The following is a 24,546-nucleotide window of genomic DNA, read 5'->3' as shown; positions in this document are numbered from 1 at the left end:
CGTCATACTGGCGAGTCCACTGATCTATATTAATATAAATATAGATCAGTGGGTGAGTCACTGAAGGTTTAGATAAGTTTAGATAAGGTTTGTCCAAGAAGTTGCTAGATTTGTCACTAGGCTTTTGAAAAAACCCAGACAAAATCGCTAAATTGGCAGCAGTGTTTCCCAGGAGCAGGGTTGAAGACCTATGCCCTACACCAGGGGTGTTCAATCCTGCTCCTTGAAGAACACTGTCCTACAATGTTTAGTTAAAACCTCAATTAAACACACCTGAGCCAGCTAATCAAGGCATTACTAGGCACAAGTCATACTGGAATCTTCCTGGCAGGTGTGTTGAGGCAATTGTAGCTAAACTCTGCAGGACAGTGGCCCTCCAGGACCGAGTTTGGACACCCCTGCCCTACACCCTTCACCCCTTTGAAGCTCTCATTCTGGAGGGTAAACCCTTCAAAGGGAGTAGGGCATAACAATGAGCCCTTCAGAATTGAACACAGCTTGGCCTATATTGCTCTTGAGTAAAAACCTCATGAGAAGCATTTAAACTTGTAACTTCTCAGGCTCAAGCCTGGGTATACTTCGTTTTTTATGTGTAAGCTAGTGTACACGCACAGTCGAACAAAGTATACTTCATCTCTCGCCACGAGTTATCTTTGTATTCTTTCATGCTAGAGTTCTACAAATGAGGGTACTTTCTAACGTCATCACATAAACTTTCATCTATGTAGGCCTCCATTCTCGATGGCTGCGTCCGAAAACTGGAAAATGCTGCCTTCTGAGGACACATTTCAAGGTGGTAAGGCATCAAGGCACATCCGAATCTAATGTTAGCTTCACTTCCTGTTTCCTGAGATACCTTCATCTGATCGATTTTTATCCTTAGCTGCCTTTGATATCCCACAATCCTGTGCTTTCCATTCTGTGACAGTTGAGCTACAAAAATAAAGATGGCGTCCGAAAGTTGCGTTTGCTGCTCATTTTGTGTATAAATGTACAATTTTGACCAACATATTTCAATTTAGATATCATTTCTATCGAGAAATTACTACTGTAATAATTAAATATTTGTTTAGTTCTCACCAAAGCTCGCGCTATATTGCTGTAGATCATTAAACTCTTACGCTGCCTCAGAAGTCTGTCTGAAATCAATTTAGTGAGGTACCTTCATGCACAAACGCTGCCGTACAAGTCATTCTCTTATAAGACAGCGAGGCAGCAAGACAGCTACCTAGGTTTTTGGACGCAGCCACTGTAGCTTGCATGAGTTCCGCTCTGTTCTGTTAATGCAGTTTTTCTTTGTCTACCTTGTGAATCGACGCCCCCCAGGACATGATTGCCACCTTATGGATAAACTAATTACTGCAAAAAAATGAAATCCGCAAGTACGCATTTGAATAAGTGTACAAATACGTGTAAAATAAGTGTACTCTTCTGATGACGAAATTCACGTCACGCATACTGTACGCTGACCCTTGCGTACACGTAAAAATGTGAACTATACTTTGGGCTTTAGTGTAAAACATCAAAACACAGAGGCAGCGTCCCACACTTCATGTGCACTTTCGGTCTTGTGGACTTGGCCACTGCGTGCACGTGTCTGTTAAGTCCACAAGACTGTAGGGTGTCCCATTCATCATTTTAGTTTTCAAAGGAGTGCTCGCGAGCGCCCCCTTTGCAGCCACAAAGCGCCCTCGATGCGCACTTCTGCTGAGCCCGCAAGTCTGCGAGTTAAGCAGAGGACTTTACCCGGCAGTCAAAGCGGCATTGTCACGAAAGTGCGGACTCAGAGGAACACTCTGAGGGTTTAGTGTGCCATTTGGGACGCAGCCAGAGTATTATCAAAAGCAATGAAGCAGTCAGCATGGCTTTTAATTTCTTTATTAATACTTTAACTGCTGTCATTAAAAGTTTTAAGGCACATTCTTAGATCCAAGTCCTGCTGGAATACATTTTAAAATAAGAGTATGTTTGCCACTGGGATTGTATATCACAGATGTGTTATATAAACATGCACACTATGGTGCATCTGCTTACACACACACATGGTTTAACCATAACACATCAGCAACTGACTGTTAAGAGGCATTCGGTAATGAGCATTCAGAAATAAAAACATTCATTTCTGTCATTGGTTTCATGTGATACCCAAAGTTCATTTGTGACACGTCCACAGGATCTCTGTGTGTTTGTGTGTGTGTGCATAAGCGTGCATGCTACAGACATGTGCAATACTACAGTCACTTCATATTTGTACTGACTTTGTAACTCTGAGCACAGAGGTATCAGGTCTGGCCCTGTTCCTGGGTCAGTCCGAGTCTGCTGCGTCTCAGGTGCTTTGGCATGAAACTGGAACCCTGTAAATGCATTTAGAGCCAACATGGCCCCCACAGACACAAATGCTGGTGGCTGGGAGAGGCGCTCTGTTGGAAGCCCAAACGGAAGACTCCATTAAACCTGGCACGGAAAACCTCCCCTTTATCAATCCATTCATCCTTATGATTGTGTCCAATTCATGGCATCGGGAAAGAACAAGGGAAAACGAAAGAGAAAGACAAGGACAGGGAGATTTGGCTATTTGGAGTCTTTTCACTCGATGGCTCCGGGTCTGGTCGCCACGTAGACGAAGAGGACGATGAGCAGCACGAGCACGACGAGCGTCGGTAAAACGACGGTCGTCACCTGCTCCCTGGCCTCCTGCATGGCCTGCTTGCGCTCCTTTTTGTCTTTCCACGACTCCTTCTTTGGCTTGCCCTTCAACTGCCGCATGGCTCAGTGCGTATCCACACAGCGGGTTACCGGCGATCCCAAAATGCAAACCCAATAGACGCCCTCCTGTGAAAACATGTACAATAAGGTTTACGTCGAACGTCACATGAACAAACAGGAAAACAGGTCTCATCGCAACCGCTTGTAGGAGAAAGTCTATAGAAGATAATCAACTAACCTAGCTAGTTCTTGTTATGCTAGTTCATTTTATTCAGTTTTAGGGTGTTTTCATACTTGGCTTATTTGTGCATTTTCTCTCTTAGTTCATTTTGTTTAGGCATACAGTATATAAACATGCCAATCGCACTCGGATCCACATCAAAACAATCGCTCCGAGATGGCTTGAACATGGTGGTCTCGGCCCGATTGAAAACGAGCAGTTCGGTTGAGATGAGAAAGCAATCTAACCTAATGGACCAAACAGTATTATAATTCATAATATGAATTGTGTTGTTATATAAAGCAGCAGTGTCTGATTCTGTGAGTGAGCTCATTAGTTATCGCAGTTGAAAACCAAATAGAGCATGTTCATCTTAAAATGTTGTGTAATTGCTCTTCTCCAAGCATTGCAAGAATGCTGTCCCAACAAAGCCTTCCTTCAAAGATTCCTGCTCTAACTGCATTAGAGTGTTTGCGTGTGTCACGAAAGCCACAATAAGCTCATGGAAATGCAGGGGAAACTCTGACCAATAAAAGGACAGCTTTACTCGGATGACTTGCATAAACACATTTTGGTACGCTTTGAAATGCTGCCTTGTGAAAGCGAACCGAACCAAGAAGAAAATGAACCAACATTGCAAACAATTAAAGTCTGTGTTTTGGAAGAAAGCAAATTATTTACAGGTCTAAAAAACCCTTAAAGGATTAGTCCACTTTCAAATAAAATTTTCCTGATAATTTACTCACCCCCATGTCATCCAAGATGTTCATGTCTTTCTTTCTTCAGTCGAAAAGAAATTAAGGTTTTTGATGAAAACATTCCAGGATTTTTCTCCTTATAGTGGACTTCAATGGAGCCCAAACGGTTGAAGGTCAAATTACAGTTTCAGTGCAGCTTCAAAGGGCTTTAAAAGATACCAGACGAGAAATAAGGGTCTTATCTAGCGAAACGATCATCATTTAAGAAAAAATACAACTGTATATGCTTTATAAACACAAATGATCGCCTTGCACGTGCTTCCACTTTCCATATTCTTCAAAAAGCTTACACTGTATGTCGCCTTCCTTATTCAACATACGGAATGTTTGAATGCCAAATGTTTTCATCAAAAACCTTAATTTCTTTTCGACTGAAGAAAGACATGAACATCGTGAATTACACGGGGGTGAGTTAATTATCAGGAAAATTTTATTTGAAAGTGAACTAATCCTTTAATATTCAAAGGTTAGTCAGAAGAATAATATGTAATGTGGTTTTAAAGCATTTGATGGCTTTTATTTATAAGTAGCTAAAAAAATGTTTTTAGTTGTAGCACTTTACAATAAGGTTTCATGATTAGTTAACATGAACTAACAATGAACAATACTTCTACAGCATTTATTAATATTAGTCAATGCTAATTAAAAAAAATAAATAATCGCATTTGTTGATATCATCCATTGGGATTTGATTGGAAAATCGTGAACAATCAGCAGATAAGTTGTTTCAGTGGCACAGAGAGTTGATATTTTGATAAAAGATTATGATTTCTAAAAAATAATGCGCACTGATGAACTGTACACCATAACACCAGGAATGTGTATTAAAAATATGGGTATACTATTAATAAGTAATAATATTAAGGTCTTTTAAGATTATTTAAACTGGTAAATTATCCTGCAGTGTGACAATATAATATTTAAGTATGTCAAATTAATTCTGCATGCATGACAATTATTAAAAAAAATAACTTGAAAAATGTTTAAGATGGAGTATAGCATGTCACACTGCAGGACACTGGTGTCTATACGAAATTAAAAATAAAATAAAAAATACATTAATAATAAAAGGAGCAATTCCAACCATCGGTGCTCGGGACCTAAATATTGCTCCATATCTGTGTCTTCACACCTTTAGTAAGTTTTTTCACCCGTAGTCATGGCAACTGAGCAAAGGCCAGAACTAAGAAATCTGAATGTGAAAATGCAGTAGCACACACACATACAGAATGAAGCAGAAAAGCAGCCACAATTCCCACCCAGGCAAACAGGAACTGGGTGTTGTATCCTGAACCTTAAGACTGTGTGATTTTGAGCACATAATTAACTACAGGAATTAAAGCAAAAACAAAACACAAGTTAATTTTCATAGTATTTTGCTGACCAACACAGGTGAATTAGGGTAATCTGGGACATGAAGCTCTGATGTAAAGTAAATAAAGTAAATATGTTAACTCAAAACATTTTTCAGTTTCAATATAAAAGCTGATTAGTGTTATCAAGTTGATTAATCGCGATTAATCAGATCTAACAAAAGTTATACACACACACACACACATATATATATATATATATATATATATACACAGAGCTGGGTAGATTACTAATGAATTGTAATTATTGATTACTGATTTCTGATTACAAATTACATGACAAAATTTGTAATCAGTAATATAACCTCTTAGATTACACATTTTTGGTAATGTAATCTGACTACTTTTGGATTACATTAGGTTACTTGTGCTAACCCTTATTTGATGTCACATATCACATCACATTACATACACATTAGATACAAAGAAAACTGTATATTTAAAAAATATATATTCTATTCACCAACAAGAGCCTTAACAGTTTTTAAAGTGCAATGTATGGACAGTTAATACTTCAAAATACTAACAATAATGTACCTATTAGTGTTTGCTGATAGTAACACTGAATAAAACAAAATCACATCTTACAATTTTAAAACATATTTACTTAAAATGAAGTAAATTTAGAAAACAGCAACATTACAAAAATATTGAAAAACATGAAATTCACAGCAATATCACTGCTACATGAAATATTTAATCTATATTTCATATATACATTTCATCTATATTTCCCCCTTAACGCTGGAAAAACTTGAAGAATCACGAACGTATATAAACAGCAGGTTTATTATGAATCCAGATTACATGTAATCCATTACTACCCAGCTCTCTGTGTGTGTGTGTGTGTGTGTGTGTGTGTGTATATATATATATATATATATATGATTAATCGACTTGACAGCACTAATGCTCATATATACATAAAACAATTTAGGAACAATTTAATTGGAGCAAATAACATGTAAACTGATATAGAACACTGATATGAAGAAATGTTCAAAATCTATTGACAAAACCATTGGCAGATTCATGAACTGGGTTTCATTTGTGATTCCTGGAATGGATAGGGATTTTAAAATAACTTTGAATATGACTGATTCACTAATGAATCATTCAGGCCAATTTGATTGACTAATTCAAAAGAACCAATTCAAATGAACAATTTGCTCACAAAAAGCAAAAGTGTATATTCAATATACAGTAATCAACATTTGAAGTGGATCAAAGAAGGTTTTAGGACAACTTTGATTAAAGGTTTTAATCCACTTTAATGTCTTTATTAATTCTGCATGTTTCAAAATTATGTTCAATTATTGGCCTAGACAGTATATTAGTCGATCAAGAAACATCACCATATTTGATCTCGGATGTCATGACTTAAAAGTCTCATTTGCTGGACTGAAGTGTCGGTGGACAACAAATAAATAATGTCCTAGATTACCTTAACTCACTTTATAACACAAATACATACACAACATCCCAAACCCACCAAGCGCAATACAGCATAACATAACCATGCCATGCTGTGAGTAATGCTTTTTCATGTTACATTATGAATCAGCTCTACAGGTGGATGAGACATTTGTGTTGAACTTCTCTGAGTATAAAAACAAAAGCTACAGTTCTCATTAGCTCTGCTCAAAACACATGAAAGTTGGCCATGAGAACAGCTGAAAGGTCCCGGTCAAGCTCACATATCAGGCTGCTACAGAACATACTAGAAATCTACTGCACTGACAGCATGAGCCGCATAGTTTCTCTTCTGCGTCGAAGTTGCTTGTCAGTGTTTACAATGAAACGAGTTGCTACAGACAACAAATCAACGACCTGTTGCATGCAAATGACTCGAAAAGTACCCGATCCCACTTCAAATACATGGATCGCCTGTTTCTTGTGCTCGCGCTTTAAAAATGCACTAAATGTAGACTGCGTCTCGTGCACTCGCGCCGCGCGCGTGGGGACACTTCCACGCACTTTTCGCTTACCGCTACAGTCTGTGTTCCGCTACACCCGCGCGCACAGCCCGGAGGGGTTTCGTACAGTGTGTTTTGAATTTTCCGCAGTCCTTGTCACGGTTCCCGGAGGTTTTGAGTGAGTGAGCGGGGGCTCGACCGAGATTACGTGGCAGTACTGGAGCCTCGCGCGCGGGAGGAGGCCGAGGAGGAGGCGCGAGCACGCGCGCTCTCTCCCTCTCTGCGGGGGCACGAGAGACGGGAAGGAGGTGAAAGAAAAAAAGAGAACATCTGTAGTGACAATGACTCCTCACTACCGACAGGGGGAGACACTGAGACGATTAACAGACCAGAATGCAATGGCACAAAAAGGGCTGTAAAGTATTTTTTTTTTAATAAACATAAAACGCCCCACTACCTATATATCACATACCACATATATCACTAAAATGAGATTCTTGAGAAATCACACTTGTCTGTAACTATGGAAACTTGTTAAAAAATAAAAAGGTAACTGCGACTTCTTATCTCACAAACTGACATTTTTCTCAGAATTACGTGAAATAAATTCGCAATTGTGCGTTATAAAGGCTTGTAAGATTTAAATTCGCAATTGTAAAATGACAGAATTGACTTGGACTTAAAGGTTTAGTTCACCCAAAAAAGAAAATTATATCATCATTTACTCACCCTGATGTTGTTCCAAACCCGTACTTTCATTCATCTTCAAGACAAATTAAGATCTTTTTGATGAAATCTGAGAGCTTTCTGTCCCTCCATTGACAGCTACGCAACTGACACTTTGACGCTTCAAAAAATTCATGAAGAAATCGTAAAACTAATCCATTTGATTTGAGCGGTTTAGTCAAAATTTTCTGAAGAGACTCGACCACTTTATATGAACAGATTGAATTTAGGCTTTTATTCACATATAAACATTAATCAATGTACACATCACTTGTGGCAAACAGAAGCTTAAGCATGTTCGCTTGACGTGAGAACCAATGAGAACGTACTCGGTTACGAACATAACCTTGGTTCTCTGAGATACGGAACGAGTACTGCGTATGGGGGGAAAAGCTCATTTTTCCTCGATGCTGAAGCCTTTTTCAATAGCGCAGTGTAACTGCACGGCCATTGGTTCAAACTGGAAAACTTTTTGAACCAATGACGGCACGGCGTAGCTGCACGAGCCTATGGCAATGCAGCGTGCCAAAGCCTGCCAAAATGGGCGGGGCAACTGGCTATATAAGCGGGCATTTCGCCATAGGATTTCAGGTCATTCGACTGAAGCGACGACACTGAAGCCACAGCCTCGTGGCACGGCATAGAATGCAGTACTTGTTCCGTATCTCAGGGAACCGAGGTTACGTTTGTAACCGAGTACGTTCCCTTTTGATACTTCACTCGTACTGTGTATGGGGAACGAATTCAACCGTGCCGTGCCATGGCAGGGAATGACTAGACTTATCTTGGGCACTGCAGGGGTCCAGGGGACAAGTGAGAGGGCCAGAGCTGTCGAACCCTTTATGTTACACTTGCTAAGAGGGAGCTAGCTCCCTGGAAGTGGCATGATGACGAAGCTCGGCAGAGGCCGTCGTATCATACCGAGAGGACCAGAGCATGCAAGGTCGGGATGTCCAGGTTATAAAATCTGACAAAAGTGGATGGCGAGGACCATCCGGCCGCCTCACAGATGTCTTTGATAGAGACACCACTAGACCAGGCCCATGAAGAGGCTAGTGGAGTGGGCTCTTACTCCTATGGGGCAATCAAGGCCCATAGAGAAGTAACATAGAGCGATAGAGTTGACTATCACTAAAATGACCTTCGAGTCATTGGGCCTAAACTCAAGGCATGCAGGGCTCACAGAGAGGGCCTGCAGGTTGCCAACATGCTTGACCGATGCTATTGCAAGTAGCAGAGCGGTTTTGAGCGTTAAGGGCCGAAGGTCAGCTGACTGCAGCGGCTCAAAGGGGGGCCCTTTGACTGCTCTGAGGACCGTGGAAAGGTCCCAAGTGGGAACAGTGAGAGGACGTGAGGGGTTCAACAGCCTAGAACCTCTCAGAAAACACACAATGAGGCTGTTTCGACCCACTGATTGGCCAGCGATAGGAGCGTGGAAAGCCTGAATAGCTCCAAGGACCAAACTTGGCTCCTCCAGAGTGGGGCCACCAGGAGGACTCTGTGCTTGTCTTCCCTGACCTGAGGGATCAGAGCGATCGGGGGGAAAAGTGTAAAGAAGGAGGCTGGGCCAGTTGTGGGCCATTGCATCTGTGTCCTTCGAAAAATAGGTTGGGCAATGAGAGTTGTCTTCTGAGGCGAAGAGGTCGACCTCTGCCTTCCCGAAGATCTCCCAGATTCTGAGAACCATCTGGGGATGGAGCATCCACTTGTCCGAGGGGACATTGCTCCAAGATAGCATATCTGCTCCCAGATTCATTCTGCCAGGTATGTGCGTCGCCTTGAGCGACCACAGCCTGGGTAATGCCCATTCCAAGAGGTGCTTTGCCAGTGCGCAGAGGCGGCTGGACGAAAGGCCGCCTTGGTGATTTATATAGGACACCACCGTCATGCTGTCCGATTGGACTACGACGTGGCGCCCATTCAGGATTGCCTGGAAGGAGTGAAGAGCTCGATCCACTGCCAACATCTCGAGGCAGTTGATGTGGAGATGGCTCTCCTCCTGTGACCATGAGCCGAAGGCTGGTCTGGCCTCGCACAGAGCGCCCCAACAGTCACTGCAGAGCAGTGAGCTCTTGGCAGAATTGACCCTGAGTCCTAGGCACTCCAAGTGGCTGAGGAGCACGGATCTGTGATGGTCTAGCTCGGTTCGCGACTGGGCCAGAATGAGCCAGTCGTTGAGATAATTCAGAACCCGGATTCCCATCTGTCTCAGAGGGGAAAGCGCTGTGTTCATGCACTTCGTAAAAGTGCGAGGTGGAGACAGCCCGAAGGGAAGGACCGTATATTGGTAAGCCACGCCCTTGAACGCGAATCTCAAGAATCGTCTGTGATGGGGGGGCTATCTGGATGTGAAAGTAAGCGTCTTTCAGATCCAGCGAGAAGAACCAGTCCTCGGGGCAAATCTGCGCGAGGATCTGTTTCAACGTTAACATCCTGAACTTCCGTCTCATGAGGGAGAGGTTCAGGAGTCTGAGGTCTAAGATGGGAAAACCGGACTCGTCCAGGGAGAGGAGGAGCTTTGCTTGGAACACCTGGAGAGCAGGGGGTGCGCCACGACTTGGTCAGCTCGTCGTGAACTTCAGGGAAGAACGGCGCAGAGCGCTGGCAGGGGGCCTGGCGACGTCCCAGCAGGTACCACTCATCCAGTCTGCTGCGCGTTGGCTCTTCAGGTGGAGCCCACTCGAGATCAAGTTCCTCAACGGCTTTAGAGAGGACGCGGAACAGCTCGGCATCGATCCCAGTTCTGGCATCGATTGGCTCAAGTGGCGTAGTTACACATTACTACATGTACATACTATAGTAATAAAAGTAAATTATACATAATTACAAGTAACTAACCCTAAACCGAACTCTAACCCTAACTCTATAGTAAGTACATGAGGTTAATTAATAGTACTCAGTACTTTTTTGAGTAATTACAATGTAACTACAGCACTGTAAAATAAAGTGTAACCTTATATTGTATTTTTTGGAATTACCTTGAAGGTACTGTAGTACTGTATTGGTACTGTAGTATTGTATTGTATTATATTATTTTGACAACTGGAGGTTGTTCAAATTGTCAGTGGTGAAGTCAGATTAGTATTGTGAATTTCCACAACAGTTATATATATATTACAATATTGTCTTTTCAGATTCAAGTGACTTTATTGACATTACAAAAAGTGATATAGCAATAAAAACTATTATACAAATATAATACCTAAATATACACATATACAAAGTATGTTTCCCCTTTCTAACAGCACTTGTAGTTATTTTTGCACTTTCTGGGGTTTCATTTTGCAGGTGTATTGACCTTGTATTATTGTGATGGAATAACATTGTTGCAGGCTGCAGGGAAATAACATGTTTAACTTGAGTAATTAGGCCATTTGGTCATAAAGTACAGCTCTGTTTTTTTTTTTTTTTTTGAGCAGTAGGACCATTTTCTTCTGGTTGTCACAACTCTGTCTTTATACACCCACACATAATGTACTTTTGCTAGTGCAATTTTATATTCAAGTAATGACAAAAGGATTAATATACGTTTCAATTAATTTGCTAAATATGCTTGATATTTGCCTGCATACAAACACACCTACTGTAGATCATTCATTTCAAGCAGATTACATACTGAAGCACTTCTCCATGATCTATGAGTTCTTGATGCACTTCTTCATGACTCCCGGAGCTGTCAGGTGGTCAGTGTGCGTACGCGTCTTGTGGGTTTGTAACTGCCGGCGATGAGTCCCAGCTCTTTCTTCATCTCCCAGCGCTGTAATGCTGAGGCCCAGGGCTCCAGTTTAGGGTCATAAAAGCAAACGTGGGTCTAATAACAAAGTACAACCTTCATGTCAGAAATAAAACACACAAACCTGACATTTGAGTCAAAATTTATAATAATATTATATATATATATATATAAAAATTTCAAATATGATTTTTTGAAGTTTTTGAAAACATAAATGCTCTCCAAGGCTGCATTTATGTGATCGAAAATAAAGTAAAAATTGTAATATTGTGAAATATTATTAGAATTTAAAATAACTAATTTCTATTTTAATATATTTGAAAATGTAATTTATTCCTGTGACATTACTCCAGTCTTCAGTGTCACATGATCCTTCAGAAACCATTCTAATATTCTGATTTGCTGCTCAAGAAACATTTCTGATTATTATCAATGTTGAACGCAGTTGTGCTGCTTCATATTTTTGTGGAAATGCTGATACATTTCTTTTCAGGATTCTTTGATGAATAGAAGGTAATAAATGTCTTTACTGTCACATATGATCAATTTAATGCATCCTTCCAAAATAAAAGTTTTAAATTCTTAAAAAAAAAAAAAAAAAAAAAAAAAAAGGACCCCAAACTATATATATATATATATATATATATATATATATATATATATATATATATATATATATATATATATATATACACACACACACACACACACACACACACACACACACACACACACACACACACACACAGTGCTGCTTGAAAGTTTGTGAACCACTTGGAGAATCTGTGAAAATGTGAATAATTTAACAAAATAAGAGATATCATACAAAATGCATGTCATTTTTTGTTTAGTACTTCCTGAGGAAGATATTTTACATAAACAATGTTTACATATAATCCACAAGATAAAAAAATTGCTGAATTTATAAATATGACCCAATTCAAAAGTTTGTGAACCATTGATTCTCAATACTGTGTGTGATTACCTGGATGATCTATGACTGTTTTTATGTTTTGTGATGGTTGTTCATGAGTCCCCTGTTTGTTCTGAACAGTTAAACTGAGCTCCGTTCTTCAGAAAAATCCTCCAGGTCCCAAAAATTCTTCAGATTTCCAGCATCGTTTGCATATTTGAACCCTTTCCAGCAGTGACTGTATGATTTTGAGATTCATCTTTTCACACTGAGGACAATTAAGGGACTCAAACACAACTATTAAAAAAGTTTCAAACATTCACTGAAGCTCCAGAAGGAAATTTGAAGATCAAGGAATATTGTACTTAATTTGTCTTCTGGCAAACATTTAAGTATCTTCTGTTGCTTCCAAAGGGCAGTACTAAATAATAATAATTTAAAAAAAAAATGATATTGAAACAAAATAAGAAAAATTTGGACATCTTTATCGTGTTCAAAAGTTTTCACCCCTGACTCTTAATGCACTGTTTCTCCTTCTGGAGCATCAGTGAATGTTTGAACTTTTTTAATAGTTGTGTTGAGACCCTTAATTATCCTCAGTGTGAAAAGATGGATCTCAAAATCATACAGTCACTGCTGTAAAGGGTTCAAATATGCAAACGATGCTGGAAATCTGAAGAATTTTCAGGAGCTGGAGGATTTTTCTGAAGAACAGAGCTCAGTTTAACTGCTCAGAATAAACAAGAGACTCATAAACAACCATCACAAAACAAACAAACAAACAAACAAACAAACAAACACACACACACAGTATTAAAGAATCAAGGGTTTACTCAACTTTTCACTCACTCAACTTTTGAGCGGGTCGTTTTCATAAATTCAGCTATTTTTATCATATGTAAACATTTTTTATGTAAAATATCATATTCAGGACAGTACTAAATAAAAAATAACATGCATATTGTATGATCCCTCTTATTTTGTTAAAATTATTCACATTTTCAGAGATTCTGCAAGGGGTTCACAAACTTTCAAGCAGCACTGTATATGTGTGTGTGTGTGTTTTTAATTCATGCATAAAATTGTAGTAAAGTGTATCAACAAAATAATAATTGAATAAATCATTTTTAAATGCAATTTTAGGAAGATGCTGGACAATTCATCGCACATTGATCACTAGAACCCTTTTTAATGGATAATGTAATGTAAAATATTTTCACCTATTTTGCATGTCTCATTTGCTACCTGAGCAGGAGTGGACAGTGTGCCGTCTGTCCCCGTCCTCCATAAGCTTTCTTCGAGTTTCTGTGGCTCAGCCTCGCCATTAAAGCTCTCCGATTTAGAGCGGAGCCCTCTGTGGTCCTCATCCATGTTCTCTGTGATCTGAGGAACAGAGAAGCGGGATAGAAACAAAGGAACCAAATCAAAGGCAAAAGAAATTTCCATCCTCTGGAGAGCTCGCATGATTTCAACACTGGCTGTGATCAGAGGAGGAGGCAGCAATCTAAATTCTGACATGGTTTTGAGCATCAAATTCAGGACTTTGGAACAAGGGAGATGATCATTGTTGGAAACACCACAGCATTCAGATACAGTTTAAAAGGATAGTTTACTCAAAAATAAAAATTCGGTCATTATATGTCCCTATTATTACTGCTCAAGTAAAAAACGAATGGAAATGGGGTTCGTTTACCTGCTGTGACTCCAGACAAACTTCCCGGAGTCTCACTTCTGCTTCATCCCTCTCGTCCTGGAGCCGTTTCAAACTCTCTTCCAGCTGCTATACACAAACACATAACAGCACCATTCAGCACAAAACCCCTGATCACTTATTTACATAATGGCATTTCTCCAGCACTTTGTTGGTCTTGCAGTATTGATGCCCTGAAGGGCATAACAAACAGGAAGAAGAAAAGTAGCTTGCTGATATTGCACAGAGGAAGGAAAAAGAGAGACTCACAAGGCAAACAGAAACTGATAAAAAGATGAAAGAAGAAAGGATGGACACGGGCAGAAAAGGAGGATGGGTGCTTATGGCTCCTGATCCTCTAAGTTAACACATTGTGATGTAATATCAAACAGTGCCACATGCTATACAAGGCCCTGATATACTTCAAGCGAAATCGAAGAATGAACTGGTGTGACGTCATTTCGAACAAAATCAGGCCAAAACAAAGTCCGTTTTGAGTTCATTTCGGGAGTTCAAAACAGTTTGCCAAAGCGAACTTTTCAGAAATATTTGCTCCAGCTGGTAAACACACTTTCGAACTACCATTGGTCTGTGGTGATGATGTAATAGGTAGGTGTGGCTCTGAGGCTCCGCCTTCTCAGACATGGAAATCTTCTCCGGTTCATTTCTTCTGTTCAGTCCCTCGAGGTCAGACACCCACGAGTAAAAACATTAACACACTGGAGCCGCTTTATAGTTGTAATTCTAATTGAAAGAGATATTGACACCATTTTTTAAAGGTGCCCTAGATTCAAAATTTGAATTTACCTCGGCATAGTTGAATAACAAGAGTTCAGTACATGGAAAAGACATACATTGAGTTTCAAACTCCATTGCTTTCTCTTTCTTATGTAAATCTCATTTGTTTAAAAGACTTCCGGAAAACACGCGGATCTCAACATAACACCGACTGTTACGTAACAGTCGGGGTGTACGCCCCAATATTTGCATATGCCAGCCCATGTTCCCAACATTATGAAAGGCATTAGACAAGGGCAGCCAGTAACGTCTGGATCTGCACAGGTGAATCAACAGACTAGGTAAGCAAGAACAACAGCGAAAATGGCAGATGGAGCAATAATAACTGACATGATCCATGATAGCATGATATTTTTAGTGATATTTGTGAATTGTCTTTCTAAATGTTTTGTTAACATGTTGCTAATGTACTGTTAAATGAGGTTAAAGTTACCATCGTTTCTTACTGAATTCATGGAGACAAGAGTCGCATGAACACAACTTCATTCTTTATAAATCTCTCCAACAGTGTAGCATTAGCCGTTAGCCACGGAGCACAGCCTCAAACTCATAGAGAATCAAATACAGTATAAACATCAAAATAAATACTTTACTCACATAATTCGAAGCATGCATTCAGCATGCATGACGAACATCTTGTAAAGATCCATTTGAGGGTTATATTAGCTGTGTGAACTTTGTAAATGTGCTGTAATATAATCGAGAGCTTGTGTGGCAGGGAGCATGCGAATTAAAGGGGCGGCGCGCTGAAAAAATCAGTGCATAGTTAATGATGCCCCAAAATAGGCAGTTAAAAAAATTAATTTAAAAAAATCTATGGGGTATTTTGAGCTGAAACTTCACAGACACATTCAGGGGACACCTTAGACTTATATTACATCTTGTGAAAAAGCATTCTTGGGCACCTTTAATGTTTAATATTGTAAAGCTGTATAATCTATTGTGTAAAATGACTTGACTGTGACTTGACTGTCGAATTGCAGAGTTTGTGCAAACATATCCACATCGCTGTGATCAGATGCTTTCTGAACTGCCGTTTTCTCACCTGTCATTTTTGTTGTGTGTTTATTTTGTTATTGAGAGAAAAGCGCGCAGCACATATTGACATATTCATCTAAACGTTGCTCTCAGCAGTGTGGACGGCGAACTATTTCAAACTTCTTTCTACCCCAAAGTGAAGAACGAAAAAGAACTTTGCATCGAGTATATCGAGTTCTGACCTGACATTTCTCCTGTAGGGTGCGATTGAGATCTCTTTCGGCCTGTAGCTCCCCATGCTGAGTGGAGGACAGACACTGCAGCTCAGACTGAAGAGAAACCATCTCAGAACGCATCTGCAGCAGAGACTGAGACTGAAACACACACATAACAAACTGTGAGATAAAATCTTTAGTAAGGATGGGTTAGGACATTCACTAGTTGTCCAGCATGTCAGTAAGTGATATATTTTTTTCTAAGCTAATATTTTTTAGCACCTGTGCTTTAAAGGGGGTGAATTTAGAACTGCAAACCTTTTAAGCTTTTTAAAATATTAAAGCAGTACTGGTGTAAAAAAAAAAAAAAAGTCTCTGCCTTAAAGGATAAATATCACAGGGTTTTGTCCTGGGTGAAAAATGTTCTTCAGTGGTGGCAGACGAACATGGCCATCCACACACATTAGTAAAGTTTCCTACCCATATGAAATGCGAGCCCAGTACTGATAATAATTAAAAATCTGTAAATTTATATGTAAACAGTCACTGAGTAACTGGTTTGAAAAGTTAGTAATAAAATGAACAAGTAACATTACACAGAAAAAGTGGCAGGTCTATTATTTTGAATTTACACTCCAATATGCACAGATTTGACATACAGTATACAGTTTTGTTCTGTCCATTGCTGTGGCTATCACTGTCATTCGGATTCATTTGCACAGCATTTAAATACAGTTATCAATACAGAAACTTTGCAATGTGTAGTCATCAGCATGATATAAATATACAGAAAGCGAGCAAATCGCTGCTATTGTAATCACTGAAGCTGTCAATTACAATGCGAGGTGCACAAAGCAGCAATCTTGCGAAAACTCCTGTTATAATCAATGAAGCTGCATTATTGAACCTCTTATTGACATTATGTTCATACTTTGTCGGTTATAAGGAAAGGATTCAAGACTGTGCTGAACTCACATTGAACACAAACTCTGCCATTTTGAGTGGTGTTGAGTGGATTCTGACTGACAAACCAATCTGATTGGCCATAGCGTTCCCGTGCTCAACAGATATGTCTGTGATTGGCTACATTGCTCAACGCTGCAAAAACACATTGTAAATAGAAACCTTTGACACTCTTCACACAGACTCTTTTACACAAACACTCACAGGAATGTTTTAAAGCAGTTGGCTATACTGGGTACCAGTACTGCAAAACGGCAGGTATCGTCACATTAAATGATCAAATAAATCTGTGGCGGGACAAAGATTCATTTTGGAGCTGCCAAAATATTTTCAATGCAGGAAAACGCTGTATCAAGACAATTATTGTTGGACTTTAAATCATGTTCAATGATCAATGCTCCTATTATTATGCATAATACATAAATGTATTTTTTTTCTCAAGAACTATGAATATTAATAATTATGAATAAAGTAAAAGTATCAGATTGAAAAACACTCAAAATATATCTTAGCCCAATTAATTTTTAATTACATTTTACAAGTAAATTGTGTTAATTATTGTGCTCAGCATAATACACAGTGAAATGCATTCTAAAAATATGAATATAATTAAAACACCTCAAATACCAATATTTTCAACATTTTTTTATAATGTATGAAATATTAAGTGACTGAAAATATAAATAACTTTATCGAGCAAATAAAGTGCATTGCGAAACAGGCGAACATTTTATAAATGAGGGGCCGTTTAAAGCAAAAACTGAAAAAAAATGTATGCTTTTTGGCCGTTCATTTACATGATAACGGCAATTTGGGGGCCTGAAAACTCACACTTTTGAAAACAGATTTCATATTGCAAGTTTTTGAAAACGATACCGTTATTGTCTCGATTTAAACTACAAAATCGTGAATTTGTGCAAATGGTGACGTTATGCCCATGCGTATTACATGTTCGGTCTATAGGTGCATAGTGTTTCTTTACGTCGCCAACTAGTGGCCTGGCATAAATAATACAGCACTTTTAGTCGTTTCCACTGACCTGTGTGAATGGGGATTGTTTTGACAACATTGTCATCTGTTTGCAAAACTTTTCAAAAACGCAAATAAAACTTTCCTGTTTTTAGTACATCATTGTCGTGTAAACATACCCTTACACTGAAAGTTATTTTACTTATTGATTTGCATGGATAATCAACAAGGGGGCAGAAGACCTGCAGAGGATCCTATAGGAATGTTTTTGGAAAAGTACTGATCACGTCAATGATGTGGACGCCTAAGAAAGACATGTATCAAATATGATACATATCTCTTTATAGGTTTAAGTCAGAGTGGTCATTCAAAAAACCCACCAACTCATGGATTTTGAACATATATTTTGCATAACTTTTAAAGAGGAAGTTTTCACTATAATCAGACTGTGAAGTACTTTAAGGGCATAAATGTTTGTATATAAATAATTTCATGCATTAAACTTTATAAAGTTTGGATGCACACCTGCTCATAACTCCTCCTCTTATATTCATCCTTAGCTTCTTCAAGACTTTCAATTTCTGCTTCCAAATCCTGTTGGGAGAGGCAAGATGATGCAATAAACTCTGTTTATGTGTTAGTATTACAGTGAGAAAGGCTGTATCCAGCACAAATGAGGTAAACCATGGGTAAAGCTACACACCTTGATTCTTAGAGAGTGGTTCAGAGCTGTTCTGTTATTCAGATACTGACTCAACTGAGACTTCTGATTGGACAACAGCTTCTCCAGCTCAGACACCTTCTCTTGTAGCTTCTGATTGGCTTTTGAGAGGTCATCTGATTTTGCTGATGCATCATTTAGTGCCTTCTTCAGCTATATAGCAAATAGGAGTAGGTGAATAACTGAGTCAAAGTCAAACTTATTTATAAAGTAGATCAAAGCACTGTACATTGAAATCTACCCAGCAAGCAACTAATTTACATAAAAAATATAATTTAATATTACCCTCTGTGCTGACTTCCTCCTAGAGTCTTTTTCTCTGTTGAGCAGGTTCTTGAGGGAATCTACACGTTCCGTCAGTCGACGAATCTCTGCCCTTGCCTCTTTAAGCTCCGCCTCCCTGCTGATGCAATCATGTAACATGAACTCAAGAAAACATGGAGGAAAAAACAACTGGGTCCCTTTATTTGAACATAGCTAGATTCTGGTAAATACATAAACAACCAAACACAAATAGATTATCCATGCAAAAGTTTAGGGATGCATGATATATCTTTAACTTACGGAAGAGGATTAGGGCCAAGCAATAATAAAAAAATAAAACCATCTCGAGATTAAAGTTGTTAAATTTCGAGAAAAAAGTTGTTAAATTACGAGGAAAAAGTCGAGATAAAATGTTGAGAATAAAGTCATTAGAGAAAAAAGAGAAAAAAGTTGTTAAATTACGAGAACAAATTCGTTAAATTACGAATTTGTTCTCATAATTTAACGACTTTTTTCTCGTAATTTAATGACTTTATTCTCAACATTTTATCTCGACTTTTTTCTCGAATTTTTTTTTTTTTTTTTCGTAATTTAACGTTTATTCTCGTAATCGAACGACTTTTTTCTCGTAATTTAATAACTTTATTCTCAACATTTTATTTAGACTTTTCTCTCGAAATTTAACAAGTTTTTTCTCGTAATTTAATAAGTTTATTCTCAAGATGGTTTTATTTTTTTATTATTGCTTGGCCCTAATCCTCTTCCGTATTAACTATATCAGTTATCGAGCACAATTACAGATTTTTACATTTTAATTAGTTGACATTGCCTCTATATCAGTCAGTATTAGATATTTAATTGTGCATACCGGTGCGGTGCATACTCATTTACCTTTGCTATTTTTACATTTATATTAAATTTACAGTCATTTAAAGTTAATCTTTAAAACACTAATAATTAAATAACATTAAGTGTAATCTCATATCTTAAAATAATTATTTTATTATCCATTTTTTGCACTGTACATTATAATGTTGCAATGCCTAAATTTGTAGCAAACTTGCAACATTTGAAGCAACTATTAGTTTTTAGTGTTTTATTTTTAATTTAGATAAAATAATACAGAATTTTGATATTGTCCATTACATGAAAATAATTATCTGCTTATCAGTATCAGCACACTGCAAGAACAATATGCATCTCTAAGTACAGTATAACACATCCTAATGTAAAGTGACATTAATGAACCTAATGAAGTAGCGAAAATGAACAATACAATAATCATGTTTTATCAGCAGTTTAAGCCATAAACTCATGTTCCCTTACCTCTCGCTGAGGGTGTTTAGTTTCTCCTGTGTATTGTGGTTTTCCTGTAAGGCCTGCTCTAAACTCTGGACAAGTTTCCTGTTGTCCAGCTGAGCTTCATCAAGTGCTTTTTGCAAAGATTCCACCTTCAACGTAAGTGTGTAAACATTTAAACGCCTTGATCACGTCTCTTATTTATTTGGTCATCAGTGTGTTTGTGTGTGTTTTACCTTCTCGTTATTGGTTGCATTGTGATTCTCTACTTCACTTTCAAGTCTCTGAATCTCTTTTATTGCCTGCAGTCTGACAAACACACACAACATAATGCTGATTACCACAGACAAACACTGACTTAGTAAAAACAAACAAAATCATATTTACAGTAATGCACTTATAATGAAAGTCTATGCAGCAAGACATTCCCCAGAAATGAATAAATGTTAAAGCACTTTATTAATTGTTCCATACAAAAATGTGTTATTTGAGCTGTAAAGTGTTAAAAAAAAGTGTATTTTATAGTTCATCTACTGTAAGTACAGTGTCTTGCTCCATGGATTTCCATGGTAAGTGCGTTACATTAAACATGTTTTTCAAGGGGCTATATGTAATACTTTTTCATATATTAATCACTTTTTTTATTGCCAATGTGTGAACGAACGAAACTCAAAAACATGCCTCGAACACCTCCTAGTGGTCATTATATAAAACACAAAGGAAAAAATAGATATTGCTTAATAGCATAACAGCTTCAACTAAAATATATACAAAAATATACACAAGCTTAACAGAAATTACTGATTTTTAACACAATGATTGAAAATATTAACGTGTTTAAAGACGTGTTTAAAGGTGCCCTAGATTATGTTTTTAAAAGATGTAATATAAGTCTAAGGTGTCCACTGAATGTGTCTGTGAAATTTCAGATCAAAATACCCCATAGATTTTTTGTAATTAATTTTTTTAACTGCCTATTTTGGGGCATCATTATAAACGCGCCGATTTTATGCTGCGGCCCCTTTAAATCCCGTGATCCACGCACACAGAGCTCGTGCTTGCCTTGAACAGTGCCTTAACAAAGTTTACACAGCTAATATAACCCTCAAAATGGATCTTTACAAAGTGTTCGTCATGTATGCGGCATGCATGCGTCGGATTATGTGAGTATTGTATACTGTTATATTGTTTACTTCTGATTTTGAATGAGTTTGATAGTGTTCCGTGGCTAACGGCTAATGCTACTCTGTTGGAGAGATTTATAAAGAATGAAGTTGTGTTTATGCATTATACAGACTGCAAGTGTTTAAAAATGAAAATAGCGACGGCTCTCTTGTCTCCGTGAATACAGTAATAACCGATGGTAACTTTAACCACATTTAACAGTACATTAGCAACATGCTAACGAAACATTTAGAAAGACAGTTTACAAATATCACTAAAAATATCATGTTATCATGGATCATGTCAGTTATTATTGCTCCATCTGCCATTTTTCGCTATTGTTCTTGCTTGCTTACCTAGTCTGATGATTTGGTTGTGCACATCCAGACGTTAATACTGGCTGCCCTTGTCTAATGCCTTTTATAATGTTGGAAACGTGGGCTGGCATATGCAAATATTGGGGGCGTACACCCCGACTATTACGTAACAGTCGGTGTTATGTTGAGATTCGCCTGTTCTTCGGAGGTCTTTTAAACAAATGAGATTTATATAAAAAGGAGGAAACAATGGAGTTTGAGACTCACTGTATGTCATTTCCATGTACTGAACTCTTGTTATTTAACAATGCCAAGATAAATGAAATTTTTCATTCGAGGGCACCTTTAATTTTTCGTTAGTTTTTTTCAAGTATGGCCCTTTATCACATAATAAAGGGTGGAATTCCTTGTATGGGCACTTCTCCCTGATAAGCGTGCACACACACATCACACATCACCCAGAGCAAGAGCACGCCCATCAACACGCTTTATTCGGGTTACGGAAGCCGAGAGATTTTCAACAATGCCTGTGTCCCAATTCAGGGGCTGCACCCTTTGAAGGCCATATTTGAAGGCTGCATACATCATCGAGGCAGTCTCATTTAAGAAAAATTACCGTTAGATTGCAAAGTAAGAAAGAAATTACTGTATTTTACACCTCACAATGAATATCAGTCAATTTTTACGCTTAACTTGCTAGCACTTGATGATTGTGTGCAGATATCTAAATCAGAGAAAATAATAGGTGCGGATAGGTGGCGGGCGGATGATTTCTTTCTTAAAACAGAATCGGGTCAGCTGATCAGGTGATCAGTTTGAGCTGATGCAGAAAACTTGAAAACTTTTATGTGATGTTGCATTGTGCAAGACGGCTGCCATATTGGCTACTAAAACGTAAAAAAAATTACCCCTTTCCTTTAATTGTGTCCTTTTATACGTGTATTTCTCACACACACACACCTCTCTCTCCTGAGTGTGTTTAGTTCCTGTGCTTTTTCTCTCAGCTCTGCATGTAGTGTTTGTGTGTTCTGCTGCAGTCGAGTGTGAGACGACAGGACGTTCTCCAGAGTCTGCGCTATTTCGTTCTGTTACACACAAAAACACACACTCGGTCATAAAAAAATTATATTTTGTTAATACAAGTCATTGGTTTCTTATGAAACACTCACCGTGTCTCTGTGCTGTTGCTGTAGTGCGCCGAGATGCTCTTTCAGTGTCTGATTTTCTCTCTGCATCTGAGAACGAGAGTGTTAAATATTCAGTAGACCACTTATAAAGTTTAGCCATTATTTTGTTTTATATCAACATCCAACAATGCTTTGCTGCTCTCACACATCAGTTTTTAAGTTGCTCCATCATTTCATTGTGACAGATGCAGAAAGCAATCAGCTCTGAAATGAGATCCTCTGTCCTGCTTGTAATACTTTATTGTGACTCACACACAGAATGGATGTTGTTAAATGTGGGCATTCATATGATAATGTTTTTGATGCCAGGAATCTAGGGATGCACATTATAATGGTACCATATTGGTTAATCAGTATTGTGATGCTCATTTCTGCTACTTTTACATTTAGATCACTTTTGCTGTCATCTCATGATCACTTAAAGTCATTCTTTAAAACATTAATAATTTAATAACACTGTTGGATGTAATCTCAAAATGAATATCAATTTTCATTCTGCACATTATAATATTGTGATGCTTAACATTCTCTGGTAGCATTTAAAAAGACTGATTTTATTTTGTGTTTTGTTCTTAAATTATTTAAAAAATTGTAAAATAAATAAATAGATAAATAAATAAATTCAGTCACATAATGATAATAATTATCAGCTTATCGGTATCGGACAGAATTTGAATATCATTAGATAATCATGTAATGGCCAGTATTAAAATTCTCTATTATTTTAACTAAATAAATTAAAAATAAAACACTACAAATTTTTTGTATGACAGTGTTTTCAAACATTAACTTTAAGCAGTGGCGTGCAGTGGTGTTCTGAAATGAGGAGGCATATTTTTTTTTTTATGAATCAATGTAAATTCATGTGCATTACTTGACACATCTTCCTTGTTAAATGAACATTACAGTACATCAAAAAAGAAAAAAAGAAACAAAATACAATTCTATTTTGCAATTTTATATTAACAATGTAATGTTCTATTTACCAGAACCAAGTCAGCCTCATCAAGTTGTTTTAAGCATTTCTACATTAATTCCAAAATAATAACTAGAGGCAATAATAATTTAAACAATATATTTTATTTGTGTATTGCGGTTTTTCTTTTTAATTGTCAACCTAGGATATTTTGGATCATCAGTCATGCTCCGTAAACAACACGTCTGTCACAGACACGAAATGTATTTTTAATTTCACCAAACTGATTGCACTAAAAAAAAAACCCGCAGTCATCAAGCTTTCAGTCCATTTCAAGTTTGATTTTGACGTGACATAAAGCAGTGATATCTAACTCGGTGATCTGTTTACTTACTTTTCAATTAGTCTTCCCATTGACAGTCAAAACTGACGTGCGGAGCGTGCACGTCAACAAGAGGCGGGATTTATCGCACAAGCCAATCACATCCAATCACAACCAATTACATCCAATCATAGCGCAATGGAGACATTGCCTCCTCTCACGTGACTTTCCCCCATTCATTCTCAATTACCCCCCACAAAACCCACTGCACGCCGGGGGTCTGATGATTTTAAATGGTTTTCTATGAGACGAAAGGGAGGCACGACTCCATAGACTGTAAAGCATGACTCCTCTGTGTAACTTTACCTACGGGTGTCGCTGTTGGGCAGTGTTCCTTA

At 38.0% G+C, this 24,546-nt stretch overlaps 1 protein-coding gene across 10 annotated transcripts in view; it reads right to left on the bottom strand.

Moving 5' to 3' along the window:
• Positions 1–2,626: 2,626 nt before the first annotated feature.
• Positions 2,627–24,546, bottom strand: part of ccdc150 (coiled-coil domain containing 150) — a 37,148-nt gene continuing 15,228 nt past the window's right edge. For 6 of the 10 annotated variants that reach the window (XM_048160042.1, XM_048160040.1, XM_048160038.1 and 3 more), the window contains 11 exons: positions 22,893–22,958; positions 22,684–22,808; positions 20,479–20,551; positions 20,270–20,394; positions 18,965–19,082; positions 18,662–18,832; positions 18,484–18,552; positions 16,054–16,185; positions 14,039–14,125; positions 13,591–13,728; positions 10,825–11,510 (listed from right to left, as the gene is read on the bottom strand). In XM_048160042.1, the coding sequence (XP_048015999.1) occupies positions 11,376–11,510; positions 13,591–13,728; positions 14,039–14,125; positions 16,054–16,185; positions 18,484–18,552; positions 18,662–18,832; positions 18,965–19,082; positions 20,270–20,394; positions 20,479–20,551; positions 22,684–22,808; positions 22,893–22,958 (1,239 nt within the window). In that variant the 3' untranslated portion in view covers positions 10,825–11,375. Of the gene's footprint in view, positions 2,833–10,824; positions 11,511–13,565; positions 13,729–14,038; positions 14,126–16,053; positions 16,186–17,027; positions 17,125–18,483; positions 18,553–18,661; positions 18,833–18,964; positions 19,083–20,269; positions 20,395–20,478; positions 20,552–22,683; positions 22,809–22,892; positions 22,959–24,546 lie in introns of those variants that run through there. The other 4 variants (XM_048160046.1, XM_048160039.1, XM_048160047.1 and 1 more) reach the window with 4 other exon arrangements.

The sequence above is a fragment of the Megalobrama amblycephala genome, linkage group LG16 (genome assembly GCF_018812025.1).
Source record: "Megalobrama amblycephala isolate DHTTF-2021 linkage group LG16, ASM1881202v1, whole genome shotgun sequence".
Taxonomy (NCBI): Eukaryota; Metazoa; Chordata; class Actinopteri; order Cypriniformes; family Xenocyprididae; genus Megalobrama; species Megalobrama amblycephala.
This window is presented reverse-complemented; position numbering and strand designations above follow the sequence as displayed.